We start from the raw sequence: 23,697 nt of genomic DNA, 5'->3' as shown, positions 1-23,697 counted from the left end.
AGACACTCCACCCCTTTCTTTAAGGAAGAGCTGCCATACGAACGAAACTCAAATTTCCGCATTATTCGAGAATTAATCAAGCAAATGGAAACAAATTTTGCATGTGGTGGTTTTAGGGTGCAATAAATGTTTTTGCGGTGGTTAGACACTCCACCCCCCTCTCTAAGGTGGAGCTGCTATACAAAATTAAACTAGGTCAATTAGAAGATCAATCAATGAACAGTTCTGCGATTGGACCCATGAACTTCTTCATAGTAAGAAAACGTGAATGTTTGAAGGTACCGATAACAAAAAACAAATTTTGGGCGGGACGAAGTTTGCCGGGTCAGCAATTTGATGTATATGATATTTGGATGTATATCGATCATCTGAATTGGTCTAGTAGTTAAAAAGTTATGAATTTTTGTGGTGAAAAAAGAATTAAAAATTGATTTTTTGAACCATCAGTTAATTTTGAAAAATCATAACTCAAGAATAAAAAATAACGCCTCTCTGATTTTTGAATATATGTTATGTAAAAAACCTCAGCTATCAAAAAACAAAAATTAAAAAAAAACAGCGCCCTTGGTCCCGAGACCATGTGAACTATAAAAAAACAATTACAATCAATAATTATGAAAACAAAATTTTATTTTATTTGCAAATGTGATATTTTTTCAAGGAAAACTAGTTCATTGTTTTGAATTTGAGACTCTGATCATCGGGATCGGTCCAGTACTTCAAAAGTTATGATTTTTTTAAAAGTTATTTCTGGAAAAAAGGGGAAAAAGTTGATTTTTCGGACCATCCTAAAATAGAAATGGCCACCCTAATGAAAAAAATGAAAAAAACGGGTCCCATGTTTTACGGTAAAGAATAACCACTTTTCACGAAAATCTGAGAACCAGTACATCGGTTGGGCATGGAATGGATGTATATGGGTGTGTGTTGACGTAGCGGAGAAAAATATCGGGAAGAAATAAAAAAATCAATTTCATTCTGTTTTTTAAACTTTTTATATACTAACATATGTTTTTGCTAACTAAGTCAATAACAAATCCATTTGAGGAGGCGTAATGGAAACTTCCGTACCTCTCACGCCTAAGATCACGAGTTCAATTCTCACTCCCGACATTCTTCCCAAAATGGAAGTAAAAGTGACGAACCAGCCAAAAGTGTTGAAAGTCACTATAATACAGACAAAAAAAAACAAATCCAAATAACGTAATCAAACAGCATCCATTTCAGATTTCTAGAACGTTTTTGTGGCACCTTTCCATACGGAGATATGGAAAGGTGTAATTTTTCATTCAAACAGAAATATATTTCTATAGAAGGGTCCTACATGATCGTTCTAGAAATCAAATGAAAGCTGTTTGATAAGGTTAATTAGATTTGCTATTGAGCGAAAAATTGTGTTGGTCTACAAAAAGTTTAAAAATCAGGAAGAAATCGATTTTTTATTTCTTCCAGATATTTTTGTCAAGTACATCTACACACACCCAAATAAAAATATGTTCGTAAAATATTCTAAAACTAGAAAGTTGAAGCTTTAAAATTAAGTATATTCCATATTCATGCGTTGATTTTTCATGAAGTTACAGTATTTCAAAAATCATCTTAAAATTTCGACTCCAGAGTCCGTTATTCTATTATTTGTCGAGTCTATAATATGGTTCGATTAATTTCCATTTAAAAAAAATTGTAAGGGGTTTTATCTAGGATACGACTGCATATTTTCGACGTAGAACTACCAAAATCTATTATGAAATCCAATTGTTTACCACTTCGAATATTACTTTAGAATGCATCGAAATTTTTGTAATAGATTATGTTCTTCGTTACAAATAAATTTGATGAACGTCCTTTTACGTTTGATATTATGCCTAGGACTACCAAAATATTTGAACGGAAAAATTGTCAAACGATCATTATATTTTAAATTTTCCTCTGAAATTATTGCACATCTCATGTTTACATAGATCTCGAACCGCGAAAGTTCGTTCACCTCTAGTTTCTGAAATGACGATTTTCCCAGGCTTCTCAGTACAAAGCGAGTACAAAAGTACCCACCACCAAAAATTACCCCCGACTTGCATGTATTAGCAAAGCGGATTCCCTCAGACACATTAATTTTGAATTCCGTGTTAGAGAAACAAAGCTCAGTGGAAAAAAATACCCCCGACTTGCATGTTTTATGGAAGGAAGGAAGGTTTTGTATTATAAAGACTATAAATTTTTTCAGTTCATTCGTTTCTAGCCTTGAGAAAGGCACTTGGAAAACTTTACTCTACTCCAGCACTACACCTCCACCCTCTTGCATTGAGAAAGGCACTCGACCCCTCGCCGTCCAGCTCGTCTAGAAACGATGTTGTCCAGTCGATGTCCACGCAACGAAATCGTTTTATGGAATGATGATGATGCTGGATTAAAGAGGCTTTAAACTTTTCAGTTCAGTCGCCTCTAAGGGTTTTATGGAAGCGGATTCTCCCAGGCACAATGATTTTGAAGTCCGTGTTAGGGAAACACAGCTCGGTGGGAACAAAAATACCCCCGACTTGCATGTATATTTGCAAAGCGGATTTCCACAGGGCGTTTAGATAACGCTTGATATTTTACAGTTATTCAATTGTTCATCTCATGGAAAATAACATTTTATTAATTGTGATAGACGCGCAGAAATATTTCTTATCACTTGATGCAAACATCTTTCCGATCTATTAAGAAATGTTCATGTTATAAGCATTCGAAATACGGGTAGGGTTAGCACACAAATCGGCCGAACAAATGTATGGGAAAAAGGAAGTTCTTCCAGTTTTCATGAATTTAAACGTGACCTGTTTTCTGTTTTGGCACTCTTCCTGAAAGACGTAGTTCTACGTCAAAACTAACTAACTTACGACTAACGTTTACTATTTTTATTCCATCAAAAACAGGAGTAAACCTGACCTGAGTAAACGCACTCGGGGTGCCGAGTACGAGATTTTCCAAGTTGGGAACATCCTTTGATTGATTGATTTTTATTATTATAATGGCTTTAAACTATACAGGTCATTCGCCTCCAGCCCCTGGTCAATTAGAAGATCAATCATTGGAGGGTCCTGATATTGACTGCACGATCGTTTGCTTAGTCATCATTTGACTACGAAAATCCCCATGAATCATTCGAGACGAGAGGACAGCCCTTTATAGCTGATGAGTATTAAATTCCCCCATGATTACAATGTCATAATAAGCATTGGAAACAAATAGAGTCGCCTCTTTTCAAAAAGAATAAATATTGCTTTCAATTCTTTCCATGCGTGTCTCAAGAACTACGCGGAAACTGTCATGAACAATTCCAAATACTCTCCATAAGATGAAGTAATCTTGTTAACAGCATAACAAGTTATTGTTATTACTATGTTGCATATTTTCCCGGAGCGAGTAATTGTCCCCCACCTCCATCCACATTACGATGCAAAATCGCAGCTGACCTACAAAGTAATCGGAATGTGATACTTTGTCGTATCTAGGCAAATGAACACAAGTGTGCAAAATGAAGGAAGTTTGCATAAAGGCATTGGCATTCGCGTACGATTGTGCTATCTACGTACATTTATACGAGAACATACCTACGTACACGAGTATGTTTGCGAGCTTACACATAGACCAATTGAGACATGAAGGAAAAAGAACATAGCATTCAGCTTGGGGGCTTTGTCTGCCCGATTTCGCTGCTGTTGTCCGTGAGCTGGCTTCGTCATAGGGAACTATGGCGGGTCGTTGATCACTTGCACTTTCAACTGCGTTGGTTACGAGTGATAGTCGAATTAGAGTTGAAGAGGGAGAGTTGTTCAACTCTGCACCATTCGCTCATCCAAGGATTTTGGTGTTCTGTTTCACAAAAGCTTATCTATCCTGTTGCGAATGTAATTGCATGAACCTTGAAAACAAGCGATATCTATCCTAGTGTAAACGGGCTTACCATATGAGAAACATGACAATTGTTACCCTTTACGGAGTTCACGGTAATAGCACCGATTCAAACACTGCGTTGCTTTTGTATTACCCCAACATACAAATCATTCATAGCCGGTACTACGCGCTAGTGCTTCCGTTAGATCTCTTACAGTTCGATTATGTAGAATAAAGAACCCCACAATTGATTGATCGCCTGTCAGCACTTTGCGCAGAATGACGTATGAACTTCAGGCACTAATTTGGTTTGACTTATATCACCGTCGGGCAATTAGCAATTCACAAATGCAGCTGTCGTCTCCCGATATGGGCAACGCTAACCCTTTAACGGATCCGGCGGAGATCGCAAACGCTCTGGCCAGTGTTTCGAGGCATTCGAACCGGTTGTCGTTGATAGAAGAGGAAGTGAATCATTGAAAGTGAAAATATGATTTGCTCTCCTAATTTCACGGTCCAAAGCGCGCACAATGCTTTGCCGTCGGGCGGAAGGTCGTCCAATTGTACGCCAACCTCGTGAGAATTGCGAATCGATTTTGTTAATGAAATTGTGTTTTGTATTTTCTCTTCTTTCCTCATCTTTCCTCACCCAAGCTTGTAACACGATTCTCATCACCCCGAGCGTCTCAATCTTTCCGCCCGCCACTGACCGTTTATTGGCGGTTATTCGAACTGGTTATTGCGATGGCACGCGCGCATTTCAATTTTTTCCTCGCTCGCACATGTTGTCGGAAGTGTTCGTTCGACCAGGTTGAAATATGAGAATTACATGCACTGCAAATTAATGCTAGCAATAATTATTCAAGATTTGTACGCATAATTACGGCTCCAATTAAAATGTGATTATGCAGATTCGCCTCTATGAAATGATTAGGAATAAAAAACAGGTGTTTGTTCAAAGAGGAAAAAACGATTATTTTCACACCGAAATGATTGTACTGAGTTGTGAAAAATTGATCCTAATTTGTGAATCCTTCATATATGGATCCCAACTCCTTGGGTGGATTTAACAATTGAGACTCATCATGCATTTATTTCTCCAAAGTAAGAGATGACGACTCTATCTCGTCATTTAAATTTAAACAATACATTTTTGATTATTTGGAAGAAGTTGGTGCCAGTTGTGATATAGACTTTCGCTTTACCTCAAAATGTCTAAAATAAACAATAAAATTAAATTCATTCTCGATTTATCTGTAATACAGCTAGCGACCAGACGGTAGCGACAGCGAGGCTTTCTAAACGGTCTTTTCGAAGCCGAGAGCCATTTTTAACCCCGAATAAACTAAGAACCCATCTGATGAGTCCGATTTAGACGAAATTCAGACAAGGTCTCTTCTGAAGTATTAAGTAAATAAGTAATGAAGTAATGAAGTAATGAAGTAAATAAATTATAGAAAAAATGTGAAGCATGATCTAAACGATTAAAATCTAAATCCAACCTTCTGATTGATACATTGGCTCCCCCAGCTGTGCTGGTCAAGACGAGCAAGTAATGTAGCGGCGTAGCACAACCAGGGTTGCCAATAATATTTTTCAAAAAACTGGAAGATTGCTCTTGAAAAAACTGGATCCTGTAAAATCGTTTTATTTTAAGAAGTTCTTTGATTTATCCAAAATGATTTGATTGCTTGAGATATAGAATTTCCTACGAAGCTTCTTGTAGTATTTATGGACCTGATCACGAACATCACTGTCACAAACGCTTTCACGTCACTTACACTTCACTTAATCTTTTTGTGTCTATCATCATTGTCACGTGTAAAAATAGACTCCGTGAAGTGAAAAAGTTCATTCCCGTTTATAAGAGACATGTCAACTGCATAGTTTCGGACGTTTGAACGTTATGTAGGTAAAATTAATAAGTGTATGAGATAATATTCCATTCAATCGAACGTATGTTTTAGAATGACAAGTTTGCGATTATACCTCGGTGATTCGGTATTTCAATGCCAACTATTCGGACTCATTTCATGAATCATTTGCTTGGTGCGTTAGTTTGCTGAATCAAACGCTGGTTCAAAGATGAGGAGGAATACTTGGTTGCTCTTGAATAATGTAGTTGTTGAACATGTGGGAATGTAGCTTTATTTCCCCTTTCTATAAATTACTCTAGAGATAAAGCATGACTATCATAAGTTTAGTAATCGATATCTCGCATACTCTTGTACTCAGCTCTGTCTTACTCGTTTGAAGAGTGGGAAGAACTTAGTATAGGTCAACGTTAGAATCATTTTTTGAGAACCGTTTCTACAATTTTGATGAATAATAATATCTTCTATATCTCAGAATAAACCCGAATTTGTCCATCTCATGATCAGTATAATCTGAGCTACTTCCATATGGGATTCTGAAGTTTAATCCTCCTATCCTTCCCATTCTCGTGTAATTTGATATACGGGCCATGATGTTTGATATAATTATTTAACATCTGATGAGTTTCAAGGAATTTGCCAAAAACAGAAAATGATTCAGATTTTCTTTAGACGGATATCAAAATTATGGAAAAAGAACCAGAGAATAATTTAAAAATTATTAATTTAAAAGCTTTGCAAAGATAGATTATTTTTTTCTTATTTGAAACTTAAATATTCTTTCATTCAAAGTATGTCTTCAAAACAATAGCGTTGAAAATATGTATTACGTAATAACAAAAGATCAATGGCCTTATTCGATGTAACTATCGTCCTGATTCGGGTCTTGTCCACCAATTGCGAATGTTTGAATTACAAAAACCAGCTCTACAATGTTGGAAAAACATAACAGTTATTATTTTATATTCAAAATATCAACAAATCAATTTTATACATAATCAATCATAATGATCGTATTTGGGCCAGTGGCCTCCATTGCCATTTTCTGATATTGCAACTCTCTCTTAGTCTAATCTTTAAAATAGAAACAAAAAAATTCTGTTCATTCAGGACAATCGGAAGTAGACCTTCGTCATGTTTCAATGAGCCTACGGGAGCTACATTTTTAATCCTTAATTACATCCCATAGCGCATTTACGGAATCCAAATGAACAAATTTACGTCCTCTGGATACGTCAGAATTTCGTTCTAAAAAGGCCACCAGGCAGGTAGACTGCTGTTTGTTTATCTCTCGTTTCTTAAACAAGACAAGACAATATTCAAAATGTTAGCAAAACAGCTAAATAAATACGAAATTAAACTTACTCCATTCCTCGTGACTAGCTTTCACCTTCTAAAACACAAGTGACAAATATACCGGTTTTTCTCCGTGACATGACAGTATCGTGATATTCATAATAACAAAGTTGTCACGACGGATGAACTCTTCTGGATTCTACACACACGGTGACAACCGTAATAAGGTTGTACACAATTCACTTCGTTTTCACCGTGAAATGACGTTCGTGATCAGGCCCTATATGTAGTTCATAAAATAGTGAAATAAACATTGATTACCCATTCGAGTAGATCAAAATAACGTTTCCCACCGTTCAAACATTGCTGTGAAACAATGTTTGAGAATCTTTTCTTCTAGCACCGCTAGAAAATACAGTTTTATTTGGATAAAACTTGAAAAATCTCGTATTTATTGCTCGACAATAAAAAAACTCCGCCTGCGAATGATGAATCTATATGGTAGAATGTCCGAAAAAGCCTTTGAAACTATTGAGAAACAGAGTAGAAGGTCAAAAGCCCTGAGAAGGACGGTTGTAATTGCTATTATCCATGGCAATTACGTAAAGAAATATAACTCTCCGCCGTCGCGATTGAAGTTCGATTCAGAGTACGCGCGATTGATAACGGAACATATCGCCGAGAATATTGGTATTAGAGGAATACTATCAGTGTCCTTCTCAGGTTACCAAAAGATAATTCTCCGTCGCGATTAAATTTCTATAAAGCGTACGTTCGATGCATAATGCTCCGGGACGATTATTTCTAGAGGAGCCCTCTCGGCTTCTCATGTTTTCAAAAGATAACTCCCCCCCCCCCTTCGAGATTGAAGTTCGATATAGATGATTAACAGAATCCGATTGGTTTTAGAGTTCCTCCGGTTATCTGTTCAGGTTTCCCAAAGATAACTCTCCGCCGTCGCGGATGGTGTAGCGTAAGTGTATACGCTATGAATAACATAAGATATTGCCGGGGTAATTGATTGTAGAAGAGTTCTCTCGGTTACCTTCTCAAGTTTTTTTTTTAATTTTCCACCGTCGGGATTAGATTTTGATTTGAAAAGATTCGATAAATAATATAATATATAGCCGGTCACAATATTTTCATTTTCAGGTTACCTAGAGATAATCTTTAGCACATGTTGTGACACAAGAGATTTTCAGTTTTTCATTTCGTCAAATGATGGATTGATCACGGATTTAAACGGATGGAAAATTTTAGGGTTTAACTGTTTGACTGGATCGAGGAAAAAAAACTGGAACAATCCAGTTTAAACTGGAACATTGGCAACGCTGAGCACAACTCACCGGACAACAGAATAATTTTTTTTTCAAATGGTTTTATTTAGCTTACGTTGTTTGTATGTTTGTATGTTTGTATGTTTGTAACATGTCTGCAGCACTGTCCCACATTAATAGAAATTTAACCCCTTTCCTGTTGACCGATTGATCTGGAATTTAGAACACATCTTTATCTCTGCACATCATTATAAAACTGCGTATTTCATGATCTTGAAAATCCAAAATGGCGGATTACATATCTTCTCAAAACCTTATCAATATGAAATACCTTGACTAGTAGAATACAGTTCTTTATGGAAAATGCAAATCCAAAATGGCCGCCATCACAAAATGGCGTCATATATACATTTTTCCAAAACTCCATCAATATGGGTATCAAATGAAAGGGCTTGACTAGTAGAACACAGTTATTTATGAAAAATGTAAATCCAAGATCGCGGCCACTACAAAATGGCGCTTGACTAGTAGAACATAGTTACCTATAAAAAAATTGAAATCCAGAATGATCACCACTACAAAACGGTGAAATGGTGATTTTTTTTCAATACTCCATCAATATGGGAATCAAATTAATGTGCTATTAGAACGAAGTGGATCAAGAAAAATCCAAATCCAAGATTACCGCAGTCCCCAAATAACCAATTACTTTTTTGAATGGTTTCATTCAGCTCGACCTGTTTGTATGCATATTTGAATGTCTGTGGGGTAAGTACCACGTATTTTTTCAATCCTCTCAATGTCGTTATTCAATGAAATGATTTAACTAATAGAATACAGTACATCATAAAAATATTCCGAGGAAAATTAGGTAAGAAATAAAAAATATATGAAGTTGACTGGTTTTATTATAGATAAAAATACTAATGATACATATTATGTACTAAAAACTAAAAAATAAAATAAGTAAACAGAAACCTTTTTAAGTTAAGCGGTTTAATTGTGGTTGAACATAATGGTAATACAGATAATGTACTAAAAGCTAGAAAATAATTAGGCAGTTAGCAGTTAGCAGTTATGATACCCCTTACTTTATTAATCAAGGACATTGATGAGACTAAAATAAAATCGTGAGCACGTTGGATTTTCATTATCCGCATTTAATGGTTCCATCATATGCCCCGCGATTTTATTTCAGTCTCATCAATGTCCTTGATTAATGAAGGAAGGGGTATGATCACTGCTAACTGCTACTTGCCAAATTATTTTCTAGCTTTTAGTACATTAACTGTATTACCATTACGTTTAACCACAATGAAACCGTTTAACTTAAAAAGTTTTTCTTATTTATTTTATTTGTGATTCGTCAATATAGAATTTCAACCAACCATTGACAGCACCATATCAGATTGCAGTGACAATTTCAAATATGCATGGATGCTTAAATGGCCAATGTTTTTACACCTACGAAGGTGTTTTCTCTAAAAATATATGAAAAATATAGCGCCTTTTATGTTTAACCATGTAAACTATAAATAACAAATGAAATCAATAATCAGGGAAACAAAATGCATTTTTGTGTGAAGTTTTTTGATAGAATACTAACTGACTGACTTCAATTTGATATGTCGATCATTTCAGATCCAATATTTCAGTAGTTATGAAAAAAAACTTTTTGAAAAAAAGCGTAAAAAAATAATTTTTGGACCATCGGGTAAATTTTTAAAATCATAAATCAAAAACGACAAAAATCACATCTCGGATTTTTGGATATGTTATGTAAAAACAACCTCAACTTCAAAAAAAAAAAAATATAAAAAAATAAAGCACCCTCTTGTCCAAAGCCATGTAAACAACAAAAAACAAATACCGTTCTGAATCATATTTCGGACGCTCAAGGCATATGATGCAGAAAACAGATCTAAATTTTATGCACAGGTATTATTTGATTGATATTTTCAATAATTAGTTCAATATGCATTGAGGTTTTCTGCTTTGGCACCTATTTGATTGAAAACATAAAAAATCATCGAATAAAATGCTTTTCAAATCAAGCAAATAAAAATTGAATTCAAATTTCGGACACTTTATTTTGTAATTTTTTGGACGAAAATTACATTACACTTGATTATATTTTATAATCAACTGCGGAACTCTCACCATGCAATCACAGTAAACTGTTAACGATGATGAAAACTGATGAAACACGGGATAAATTTAATTATTTATGAACGGTTAAATTCTACGTACTCACGCTAAGCAAACGTCAAACACAAACGATAGTGAGTAGTGTATTCAGATTTTTGCCGATTATGTTATAATTCAAATGTAGTTTTCATATGAAATGATAGTGAAACCAAGGGATTACTCTGTAGAAGCAATTGTGATATTAATTTTATACAGGGTGGGCCATTTAAAGTGTAAGCATCTGGCAACCCCATAACTTTTGACAGAGATGTCAGATTAACAAATGTCTTACCGCGTTGGAAGCGTCATTTCAGTACAATTTTAACCATGGAACAATACACACCTAAACAACGCGCTGGAATTGTTCAGCTGTACATTCAAAATAACTTCTCAATTGTGTTAACTAAACGTGCGTGGAAAAATAAAAATAAAGTTAAAACATCGCCTGGAGACAACACTATACGTCGATTATATGCCAAATTTATATCGTCTGGTAGTGTTGGTAATGCCAGTCATCTGTCCAGACAACGACCAAGACGTTTCGACGAGAATATTGATGCCGTTCGAGCCAGTGTTGCAGAGACTGGGGAGCGTTATCGGACAATGATTTTTTATTGCCATTTGTTCGTGAAAATGAATTGGACAATTACTGGTTCCAACAGGACGGCGCTACATGCCATACAGCGGCTGCCACGACCAAACTATTGCGCGAAATGTTCCCCGGAAGATTAATATCGAAAAACGGCGATTATGACTGGCCACCGAGATCACCTGATTTGACGCCTCCTGACTTTTTTTTTATGGGGATATTTAAAATCCAAGGTATACACCGGTAAACCCTGGCTGCGCTAAAAGACAATATCCGACAAGAAATTGCTGCCATATCGGCCGAAACATTGGGCAAAGTGATGGAAAATGCCGAAAAAAGGGCACATTTTGCGGTCAAGGCCAGAGGCGGTCATTTACGAGATATCATAATCAAAAAGTAGTTAGAACAAATCTCCTTGGGCCAAAATAAATGAATTTCAAAAAAAAAAAATTAAAATTACACTTCTTTACTTTGCTATTGCAAAAACAAATCCTTCCACTTTAAATGGCCCACCCTGTAGTTATGTCATCAGTGCGTTAAGCATTTCAAGATATAAGAACAAAGTGTCCGAAATATGATGTTGTCCGAAATATGATTCAGAACGGTACAATCAATACTCGGGGTTTTAACAAACATGTTTTAATGTCAATTGCATGAAACGTCGAGATCTACTGTCACCTCGAATACACGATACACGATAAAATACCCAATGCTAAATATTTTCTTAATCGGACTTCATTTACTAGTGTCGCAGACGTTAAAATTGGATTTTTTTAAAAACCGAAAAATCACCGGAAATCGGGATTAAAAAAAAATTTTGGGTCATTTTTGATTTTCTATCCAAACTTTGACCGCTTGCGCCACCCTCCCTTAAGTCCGATCGAGCTGAAATTTTGCATAGGGTGTTTTTCCGAGGTGGTGAGCATTTTGTATGGTGTACCTTTTTTAAATTTCAGGGTCGGTTTTTCCCATACATTCATTGGCACCCTTCTGTATATATTTTAGAATTTATAAAAAATCGTTTTTGTTAAAAAAATTATTTTAATTTAATTTTTTTCAGTCAATTTTTCTTAATTTGTTTGATACTTCGATTTTTAACCCTCCTGTACTCGCGTGCAAAATCGTAACACGTATACTCGCGCACGGTGTCACAGACCGAAAATTGAACTTCTTTGTATTGTTGCCATTGTGCATTTTTCAGGCTTTGTTGGCATTTATTTGAAGAAGAGGTTATGATTGAATGAAAAAACTCCAAAACATATGTTTTCTTCGTCTCTATTATGTTTTAACAGTCATCTAATTCAGCCTTATCAAAATAGAGTTATTTTTTTTATATCTGTATTATAGTGACTTTCAACTCATTTGGCTGGTTCGTCACTTTTACTTCCATTTTTGCAAGAATGTGAGAATTGAACTCGTGACCTTTAGCGTGAGAGGCATGGATGTTACCACTACGCCGGATCGCCTCCACAAGAGTAATTTTTGATACTCTAACACAAATAAAGAAATTCGAATTTTGCACTATTATTAATTAAAAGTAGGCAACTGAATATAATTCATGGAAGTATAAAGAGCTATAAAACAACATAAAAACGTATTAATCGATTATGGTTTCATTGGAGTAAGAATCAGAACATAGCATAACTGCATACTCGAAACAAACATATTTTTTACATTTCATGCAATTGTTGCGTGTTTTTCGGGTCTTTTATCGAAGAGAAAAATGTATAACGACCTCCTTGGTAATTACCAGATGATAAAGGTTCTGGAATATAACATTTGCATATCTCTAATATTCTTTGTCTCTGTTTTCTTGGTAAACTAAGAATTAATGTCTTTTTTCAGATGGGGCATAAAAAGATGATATAAAATGAATTCTAGGAACTTCCTTTTCTTTTTCTTGTTTTCTTGTCGATATTGCCCATTATAAAAAAAAATCCCCGAAACTGTAACTGTTAAAAATTACTATAAGCTACCGATTGGTTTATAGTTTACTGTTTACAATTCTTCCTCAAGTGAAATTCTTTCACAAGTGTGTCGCGATTATATTTAGCGAATAACTATACGAAAGTCCAACATTTATATTTTGCTTTTGAACGTGAATCTAGCGACAAATATATCGACGAATAGTTAATATATGGATCCGTTCAATCCAGTTACAAAAAAGACTGAAATCAAATAAGAAGAGTCCGGTTGATATTTTCTGAGAAATGAACGAATTATTGATTTATCGGTCTGACAGACCAATGCGCGAGTATACGAGTGTTAGAAAAAAATGTTAATGTTAATGAAAATTGAAACATTTTTCTACATTTCATTTTTTGATAATGATTTTTATGTCTTATGGTTCTAGGTTTTTTTGTTATTTTTAGTTTTTCTTAACTTTTGCAGTTTTTGCAGTTTTCTACAGACATATTTTAGGACAATTTTGACGTCCATATTTTAGTAAGGGTACCAAATGATGAACCAGGGCTAAAATGTACCAAAATCAGAAAATTCATGATTTACATAACAATCGAATCGGGCATTCTTGAGAATTTGTTCGATATGCTGTACATGTATGATTCCCTAATCCGTAAACAGTTCAAATTAACGGAAATTGAAAGCATTTCCAGGGAATATTACGACTCAAGCTCCGCCCGTTTGAAACTACAGTCTCAATCTAGCTAGCGAGCAGACAACATTCACACACATAGGTTTAACTAGGTAAAAATTACGGTGCAATTCTGTTTGGTGGAGGCACCGCGTCGATTCTCTTGCCGTCTGGTTAAGAGTGTTTCTATATTTTTTGCATCACTCATATACATTGTTGTTATTTTTATGAGTTGTCCAAGATTGAAGTGGTTAACAAATGTGGAATAATAGCGGAACAAATATTTACTCGCTGTGCGTCACCTGTGAAAGAGACCGTCGCGATAGCGTTGGCGATGAATACTCAGTGCAATGCAGTGCAAAATAGTGATATATGGGTAGTTTTTTTTTATTGTTCTCGAGAGTGCAAGAATGGACCATCATCAATTATCTGTATGCCTAGAAGAAGAGATGCATACTGAGTGCATCTTTGCATTGGCAATAAGGAGACATATTTCGACATATGGCCGCTTGTGTATTATTCTCACTAAATTTATCAATTATAAAACTACCATCAGCTTCAAAAAAAAAAACCCCGGAAACTATCGGCCCTTTTCAGGCTCACCGAAACTATTTACAAAATAGTTATTTAGTAAATATAGTAATTTAGTAATAATCGATGCATTTCAAACTAATATCCAGAACTATAAAAAGCTTAATACAGTAGAATTCGTTTATTTTGACTCCGCTTATTATGACGTCCGCTTATAATGTCGTCTTTGTCAATTACTTTCGATGTCATAAACGGATTCCACTGTATTTTTTTTTTGTTCGCCCGGAGGGAGCTTGTGTGGATTTAGGAACGTGGTTGACTTATTGGTTATTTTTCCCGATCGATCATTTAATTTCCGTGAATTAGAGCAATTAGAATTAGAGCAAAGTAGCGCCAAGGTGCAGTGTAATGCTACAAGTCGGATGTGAAGATGGTATTTTCCAGCTGTGAGAGCTGTGTTCTCCGGTGGAAAACTGAAGGAGAAAAGTTGTCCCACAGCAATTGCTGTCGTCACCTGTTGTGAGATAGCAACCGATTCGTTTCGGATTTTCTGTTGCCGTTCTACGAAAAGTACTGCAGAGCTTGATTAGTGGATACATATTTTTGTTTTGTTTTGGAAGTGTTTAAGATGTATTTTTGGTAAGAGGTACGAAAAAAACTACTTGGATATTTAATAAGTTCAGCGTTTCAGTGTCGCTCTAGACAGCGAGCAATCAACAGTATATGTGAATACTCGATTATATATAGTCGACCATTTTTTTTCAACAATTATTTTCAAATCCTATACATAATCGAATCTCAAAAAAACATTTTTTTTTAATGTATGAATGCCAAACATTAATTGAAAAATAACTTTTTTGTGATTCGATTATGTATTGGATTCGAAAATTAACACTGAAAGTGAGATTGCGATTATATATAATCGAGTCCGACCTGTATTGAGAGTTGATTCGACAATCGACATCAAATTGGCTTTTTATTACTTCACACATCGTTCACATTTCTCACTAAGTGCAAACATTCATTCATTGGTCCTTGTCAGAGCCAAATATTTTTTACTAGAGAATTTCAAACGCGCTATGTGAAAGAAAATTAAAAGAGGCAAGGGTTAAAATAGAAAAATGAAATCTGAAAATTTTGTAGAAACACTGTTTTATCTGTACTTATGGTAACCTTGTTTTTCTGGGAATTATTTTGGAGTTGTATGTTTTCTCATAATTTTATTATCTGTCAATATGAAGACGATTTTTCGTCAATAACAAAACCAAATAAGACTTAAACTGAAATGAACAAGATAACAAGAGAAGAACAAGAGAACCCAATCCAATACCAATCATTAATCGCATTGTGTGCAATTTCGCATTATGCCATTCAGTTGAAATCAATTAACCAAGTCAATAACAAAACCATTCAATCTAAGCAAGTAGGTTATATTCGATTTCTAGATACTTCCAGTGGGATATTTTGTCTCTGTAGTAAAATGTCCTATTTTTAATTAACTGAAAAATTATACTTTCCTCATTAATCATGATTATTAAAAAAAATAACGATCGCAAATTGATAGGCAAATTTGAAAACATAAATTAATTCCAGGATTCAATTATGGTAAAATAAATATGAAAAATATATTACAAATTTTGAAAACAATTTAAAAAAAAAACTAGAAACATTTTTTCGAACTGTATTTTGTCCAGTGTTGATTGTCATATTAGAAGCTATATTTTTCATCTGATGTTATCGCTTCGTGGTGTGATCACTTAAATTATATATAATCACAGATGAAAGGGTAATTTTTCATTCATTCAAAAATAACTCTACTGAAAAATGTTCTACTGGGATTCATTGTGGGCTTGGTAGGTTTTTTAAGTTTAAAAAACTTGAAAAAAATAAAAAAGAATGGAAAAAAGTGGAAATAATTATAGGAGGTTATGTCCAAGACACGATCATTTTGTTGACGTAGAACTACGCAATTTTGTTCAAGTCGCTTGTTATTAACTTCTTATATTATTTTACACAAACACGCTTATCTCCGCTTTGCGCTCTTCTCAACAGAAGCCCTTTTTATTGATATTTCCGGTCTCGATTAGATTTGTTGCGAAACCAAATCACACACATAGAATTCCTGAACAATTATTTTTTTGGTGAGCCGATGATAGCCTAGGTCGATGATTCCCCACACAATTGTGTAGTTCAGAACCTTAATGAAATGGCTTCAGATTGATGTAGTGATTGCAATGCAAAAGACATCAGCGAGTAAGTAAATTGATCGCGTCCACAGCTCAATCCGAAACGAAGACATTTGACGACGCAAAACAAGGAAGAACAAGCAAATATTTCCCTTCGTTCTTCTTCTTCTTCTTTTCTTTGTTCACGAAGACTTTAAGTCATTCCCCTTCTTCTTCTTCTTCTTCTTCTTCTTTTTGGCTTTAAGAGGGTTTAAACTCATTCCCCTTCGTTGATCGGCAATAAGTTGCTCGTTATTGACGGTATGGGTAGGGAAGCTCACAAATGAGCAGAACAAATGTATGGGAAAATAGTAATGTTTCTGGTTTTCATCAATTTAAACCGTTTACACACTAGGGGATTGTAACGTATAGTATAAAAAAAACAAATCTTAGGGATTTTCCGATTCGTTTGGTATATAAATCGTCTAATTCCGTTCGCGGCAAAAACAAGTTATTAACGTTAACTTTATTTCATAAAAACGGGACCTGTTTTCTGGCACCCTTAATAATAGACGTAGTTCTACGTCAAAAAAAATATTTTGTTTATTGAAACCAAGTAGCTTTAAAATGGTATAGTTCATCTTCTTGCGTTAATTTATTTTACTTGTAAAAAACCAATGGAGCTCGATGAAATTGCATCATTTGGATATTCATCCATACACTGTATGACAATTATTATCTTGTTGCGTGTGTCACAAAGCATTGGAATCGCATAACATCCACTCACCGCAGAACAATGCTAATCAGCGCCTAGCCTAACCTAAGAATGCATCGAAGCTACAGCATCATATATATACTTACGGGTCCACGATCCAACATGGTTGCAGCTGTGCAGGGTTTGTTTTGCGCGAGTTCCACTAGCTCTCAAAGATGCAGTTTTACTACTCGCAGAATCTTAAAGCCTTGGGAGCGCTAGCTAAGTGCAGTTGATTGAGGTGCGCACGGAAAAAAGCTGTGTTGTGGCGTCGATTACGCAGCAGATTGAGCACATTTAATTTCTTAGTCGCGTATCTCGTCACACTCTATTCTTCTCGAAGGGTACCTTTCTTGGGCAACCCACTCTCCGTTACTTCACACCCACAATGGTTGCACTTTTTCTTTTTTTTTCTCCTGTGTGCCACGGCCACCGATCCAGTCGAAGCTGCAATAATCACTCTTGCCCTACTCCCCAACTCTACAACTCTACAACTTATCGAACTTTTTGATTGCACATACACGATGGGAGCCCAGTGAAGTAATACTTTGGTGCAATTTGATGAACTCACTTTCTCAGTCTCTTGCTGTTGTTTTGCTACTTTCCGCACCACATGTCATATCGACACAAGCATCGCTGTTATGATTTGTGCTTCTGAACATTCGTCACTATCTTCATGCACTCTACGCCTTGTCGGACGTTAGCTCACTTTTCACTCAGCCTTGTTTTGCAGGATAGGGGATTAATTAATTGATTTGACTTCTTCCGAGAATCGAACACGAAAACTTACTTCAATCGAATTAACCGGTCCTTGGGGACCAGTGGGTGGCAGAATGCGATACGCAGAAATACTCAAAACAAATTGGACTTTTTTCGAATCACTTAATCACTGCCGTATATTTCCACTGTTTCCACGAACGGTTACTACAAGAGTTTGAAATTCACGCCCGTTGTAAGCCGCACTGAGGCACTTTTGACCGTATCAATTCGAACGTACGCTCGGAAAATGAATCAACCGTGCGACTCCTCCGACAACTGAGGGCTGACTAAAGAAGACGACCGTTGCAACGCGATTCGTCGTCGATAGCCGTTGCTGTTGGGTTCGATCGAATTCCTGGCTCTCTCAAATACTACTACTAGCAATACTACACGCCACTACTAATACACACTACTGTCAATCACGCGCTTCTTGGAACTGCGGGTGTAGCTGGCTGCTGCTGCTGTTGCACACTAAAACCGTGGTCGGACCGGTTTCGTCTCTTCGGGGGCACACGTGCAAGCTTTGTCTGGAACATGGAAAGTACATATTCTAGCTAGCTTTTTATTTGGCTCTCAATCTGTGGATAAAGGGAAACAGAAACAGAGAGAAAGGCAGAGTGAGAGAGAGCCAGATGAGAGCAAGAAAAAAACAAATCTTGATTGGGTGCATTGTGAAGAAAAGGGTTTGGTGAGGCGGAATTCTACGATAGGGTTTGGCTGATTATACTTTGCATTCAGTTCCTGGTTCATGGGTGGCGTTGGTGGAGAGATCGACCGCTGCCGTGGCTAATTACTGTACTGTATCGGATTCCATTAATTTCACTGGACAAATGTATGAGAGTTTGTTGTTTCAATGTTGACATGAGAATGGATTTAGTGAATTCCAATTACTAATCAATTTGAACAAATATGAACCTCATGTAACTCTGAACTACAATAATAAATGGGGAAAATAAAATCTAAAAGAGATAATAATGTTTACAAACTGTTTCATCAGTTTTTGTTCCTAAATACGGGAAACTACGGAGAATGTTTCAGTTTTAGTATATCTTTGTTCAATGTATTATAAATTCAAACAAACTCTATTACGCATCATCAAGCAACGTTATATTGGTAGCTGTATTATTTGAATGGGGCAGGTTAACAATGATTAGTTACAGGTTATGTTTCAGGAAAATCTCACCATTAACCTTCTTGGCCTACTTCAGACCTATCAGGAACCCGTCACGAGCGCCACGTGCGACTCCACTATTTTCTTCAATACGATTTCGAATTACAGCTATGGATAATAAACCTGTGCTCGTTTACACGGAATAATCCAAGGCATTCATATCCGATGAATAATTTTAAAATCAATGCATCAGAAAGAAAATTGATTTACCCTTAATTAAAGATGAGCAAAAACTCCTCAATTGCTTGCATGAGTAATGTGTTAAAACAAATGTAGTAGGTGCAAATGTACAGATCCAGTTTTTTTTCGATGTACTCTATAAGAATATCCGCAGTAATACATAGGCGGATTGAATAGAATAATTTCGTAGCCCTACGTGAAAAAGGCACGGGTGTTTTAGATACAAATCCCTACAAATTTTAGCAAGCTCAAAAAAAAATTGTTTCAATTTTTTTCCGAATTCAATCAAAATCTTCAAACTTATGATTTTTACTCCACCGTACTTATAATAGCCAATTGAATTTCACCTCAATGTTGAAATATGACATTTTTATTTAAAACTAGCTGACCTGGCAAACTTCGTTCCACCTAAAATGTATTTTGTTTGCTAACAATACTTTCAAACGTTCACGTTTTCTTGCTAAGCGAACGTTCTAGGTCCAATCGCAGAGCTTTGCATTGATTGCTCTTCTAATTTACCCTTTACAATTTCATTTTATTGTAAAATTTAATTTATTTATCGACATCTTTGACACAAAGTCACACAGATTGGTTACGGACACTTGATACTATTCTTAAAAACTACCCTATTAACGTCAAAATCATAAAATCTACACATGTCATTAAAAAGTCTGCAGCATCTGTCAAGTGGGCTATTGTAGCCATAGGCAGTACGGTGTCTTCGAATCCAAAAAAAGCTAGTATTACGAAGCTCTGCTCGTATGGAGGCAAATTGTCAGGGCTAGACCATGGAAGTCGGCGAAACACAAATCTTATGAATTGTTTTCGAAACCGTTCAATTCGTGAAACGTGGACAGCATGGTATGGAGCCCAAACTTGTACTCCATATTCTAGAACACTACGAACCAACGAACAATACATTGTTTTAAGCGCATAAAAGTCGTCGAACTGCGCAGTGTTGCGGCGTAAAAATCCAGGCATGGCATTGGCTTTCGCGATCGACATGGATATATGTTCGTTGAATCGTAGCTTGCTGTCCAACATCAGTCCAAGATCGTTTATAGAATCGACTTTCGTAAGCGTCAACTGGTCTATCGAATATTCGAATCTGATCGGCGACTGACCACGGGTGAAGGTGATGCATTTGGCTGTGTTTACTTGCATGCCGTGCAACTGACACCACGTTATTAATCGAGTAATATCAGTTTGAAGTGCACAGCAATCTAGCATCGAGTTGATCGTACGGTATAACTTAAGATCATTAGCGTATAGCAACTTACAGGAGCTTATGTGGTCACAAACGTCGTTGATGAATAAAACGAAGATAAGAGGTCCCAAGTGACTGCTTTGCGGAACACCTAATGGTATTTCTAAGATCTCAGATTTGGCATCATGAACCTTAACGAAGGCCTTCCTGCATGATAAGTAAGAGTTCAGCCAGCGAACAATTCACGGAGGCAGAGCAAGGCGATTCAGTTTTGAAATGGCAAGATTGTGAGGTACTTTATCGAAAGCCTTCGAAAAATCTATGTACACGGCGTTTACTTGCTGACGCTTCTCAATGCTGCGAATAACTGTGCTGGTGAAGGTCATCAAGTGAGAGGTAGTCGAGCGCTTTTTCATGAAACCATGTTGAGAATCCGAGATCATTGACCGAACTGCTGAATACATCTTGTCGTGCAAAAGTTGTTCTAGCACCTTGGCCAAACAGCTCAAGATCGAAATGGGTCGATAATTTTCCATGTTGTGCGTATTACCAGCCTTGAAGATCGGAGTGACTGATGCCAGCTTCCAAACATCCGGAAAAATGCCATCCATAAGGAAGCGGTTAAATATAAGCATGACGGGAGCGGCTAACGATGCGGCACAGTTCTTGACGAAGGATGGTGGAATATAGTCCAGGACCTTTCGATGCATCAACCGAACGAAGAGCTTCAAAAATATCGGCGCGACTGAAGTGAGGCTGCTGCATGCGAATGTCACAGCTTGGTAATTGATCAACATACAGCTGCGATGGAGGAACCTCTCAGCATGCTCGAAAACGCTACGAAAGAACTCAGCAAAGAGATTCGCAGAATTGTCACTGGTAATGGAGTTTTGGGTACCATAAGTTACATCTAGCGGAATACCAGGTGCTTTTTTTGCGAGCATTCACAAACGACCAGAAAGCTGATGGATTTTGTCTAAGGCCAGTCTGAATATTTTCTTTCTGCAGTCCTAGAGCCAAAGTAACGTTTTCGGGCCTCACGCAGACGGTTTCGCAGGTTACACAATTACGGATTCCACCATGGTTGTCGGAGATTCGTAGAAGGCTTTCGAGTCTTTACCGGTACCAGATCATGGATTATCTCGTAAATATTGTCATAAAACACGGATAAGGCATCGTCCACGGTAGGAAGGTTAAGTAACCGTTCCCAATCCAATGCCACTACTCTCGAGTTAATAGCTTCGAAATCACACCGAGCAAAGTTATACTCACAGTAAGCTCCGGAATCGGATGACTGATGATCTTCTATACGGATATCCACTTTTAGTATGAACGGTTTTAGGTGACGATCAACATTTAAAATAGCGGAAGGCGGCTCGAACAGCTGAATGGAGTGCGGATCACTGACGAGTACCAGGTCGAGAAGCTTGCCATTCACGTTGGTAAGATCGTTGAGTTGTCTGAGTCCTGTAGACAATAAAGACTCAACTAGAGCGACCTCCTGTTCGGATGAGGCATTGAGCGTCAAAAATCCTTGTACATCTTCATCGAAATTCCATGCCAAATTGGGCAAATTATAATCACCCAAGACGATAGTCGCGTTTCGAGGGCTGGCCATTTCGAGTAACTGTAGGACGGTGTCGGCATGTTTAGTATAAATATCGATATAACTGCAAGGACGGATATATATGCAACACAGGAACAGCGATTCGCGTGGAAGAATGACTTGCACTGTAACTTGCTCGAGATTCTCGCAGTCTTCAAGATGTACGGTTTTCAATTCAGCTCAGACTTCACGGCAATCAAAACACCGCCACCACGACGAAGTGCACTAGTGCGGGGATTCCGGTCGCATCAGTAGATGGAGTAATTTTTTGCGAGCTCAGCATTCGAGATGCCCGTGTGTAGCCATGTTTCAGTGAATACCACAACGTCGAAGTCACAAGAATGTAATGGAGGGAATGGAGAAGTGCGTTTGTTTTTGTCCTTAATCTACGAACGTTCTGGTAATATACGGTCAAGTTAGCGCGGCTGATAACAGGAACGGTGACGTTCTCATGTTTACTGACTGAGGGTGGCGGAGATGTTACGTTGACAATGAAGCACCCAGGTCGGCTATTGGCGCTGGTTTCCAAAAATACCGTGAGGTGGAACCATTATCCTCAAATTCTCGAAATACGATCCCTTGCGGCCAAGTAGAGGGATCCATTGCCTTTGTTTGTAGGTTTGGGTTGACACCCATCTTAAACGACACGAACGTCAACGTGTTCAACGGTGGGCCCTTGGGGATGAGTGATTCTGCCACTACGTCATCCGTCTGCAAACATTCCTTGGCTAGGTTTTGGATGTCCGTTTCAGAGACTTCGGGTGAAATTTCTGACAGGTACATTCAAAATCTAAAATCCCTAGTACTTCTACCAAAACTCGTCATTGTAATATCAAGTTGTTTTCAGACACAATTCTCGTTCAAGATTTTTTAATCACTTGCAAAAAACATGTTTCCCCCTTACATGGAATACATGTTTGATACAGAAAATATAATAAAATGATGAAATCTCAAATCGGATGAATCCTTCCTCGAGTTTTGCAGAAATTCCTTCCTCGGGATATGCAGAAATTTGTATTCCATGTATATGGCAGACACATCATTTTTAGGGCAAATAAAAAATTTGGGTCTTAAAGGGTTAAAGAGAAGTAAGGAGTGTCGAATCAAAATAAAAACAGTTCTTGCCCTCTAAAACATCCAACATTATGCCAATCCATATGCCAAATTTGACTCCGTTTACATGCTTAGTTCTCGAGTTATGCAGAAATTTGCGTTTCATTTGTGTAACACCATCCCTAGCGAGGGGTAAGGAGTGTCTTACCACAATAAATAGATTTCTTGCCCCTTAAAACCTCTACATTCCAAATTTGTTTCCGTTTGCTTGCTCAGTTCTTGAGTTATGCAGAAATGTGTATTTCTTTTGTATGGCAGCCCCCCTTAAAAAAGGTGGGGGGGGAGGTATGTCGAATCACCATAAAAATATTTCTTACTCCCTAAAACCTCTACAGGCCAAATTTGGTTCAATTTTCTTGCTTAGTTCTTGAGTTATGCAGAAATTTTTGTTTCATTTTTATGGAAGCCCCCCCCCCATAGAGAGGAGCGAGGGGTCACGAACTATCATAAGAACCTTCTCCGGTCCCGAAAAAACCCCTAAATGCAAATTTTCACGTCGGTCAGTTCAGTAATTTCCGA

The 23,697-nt window shown here is 36.9% G+C and overlaps 1 protein-coding gene across 10 annotated transcripts in view; it reads right to left on the bottom strand.

Moving 5' to 3' along the window:
* The window catches only part of LOC129780200 (dual specificity tyrosine-phosphorylation-regulated kinase 2), a 319,853-nt gene that overhangs the window by 105,015 nt on the left and 191,141 nt on the right, over positions 1-23,697 (bottom strand). Inside the window, exons 1-2 of one of the 10 annotated variants that reach the window (XM_055788216.1) lie at positions 17,933-18,066; positions 17,250-17,863 (exon numbers count right to left, since the gene is read on the bottom strand). The exons of 7 other annotated variants lie outside the window; for them this stretch is intronic. In XM_055788216.1, coding sequence (XP_055644191.1) covers positions 17,250-17,267 — 18 coding nt within the window. In that variant the 5' untranslated portion in view covers positions 17,268-17,863; positions 17,933-18,066. Of the gene's footprint in view, positions 1-17,249; positions 18,291-18,311; positions 18,480-23,697 lie in introns of those variants that run through there. 2 more of the 10 variants (XM_055788219.1, XM_055788215.1) reach the window with 2 other exon arrangements.

The sequence above is a fragment of the Toxorhynchites rutilus genome, chromosome 3, assembly GCF_029784135.1.
Source record: "Toxorhynchites rutilus septentrionalis strain SRP chromosome 3, ASM2978413v1, whole genome shotgun sequence".
Lineage (NCBI taxonomy): Eukaryota > Metazoa > Arthropoda > Insecta > Diptera > Culicidae > Toxorhynchites > Toxorhynchites rutilus.
Note: the sequence above shows the minus strand (reverse complement) of the source record. Positions and strands in the feature narration are given on the sequence as shown.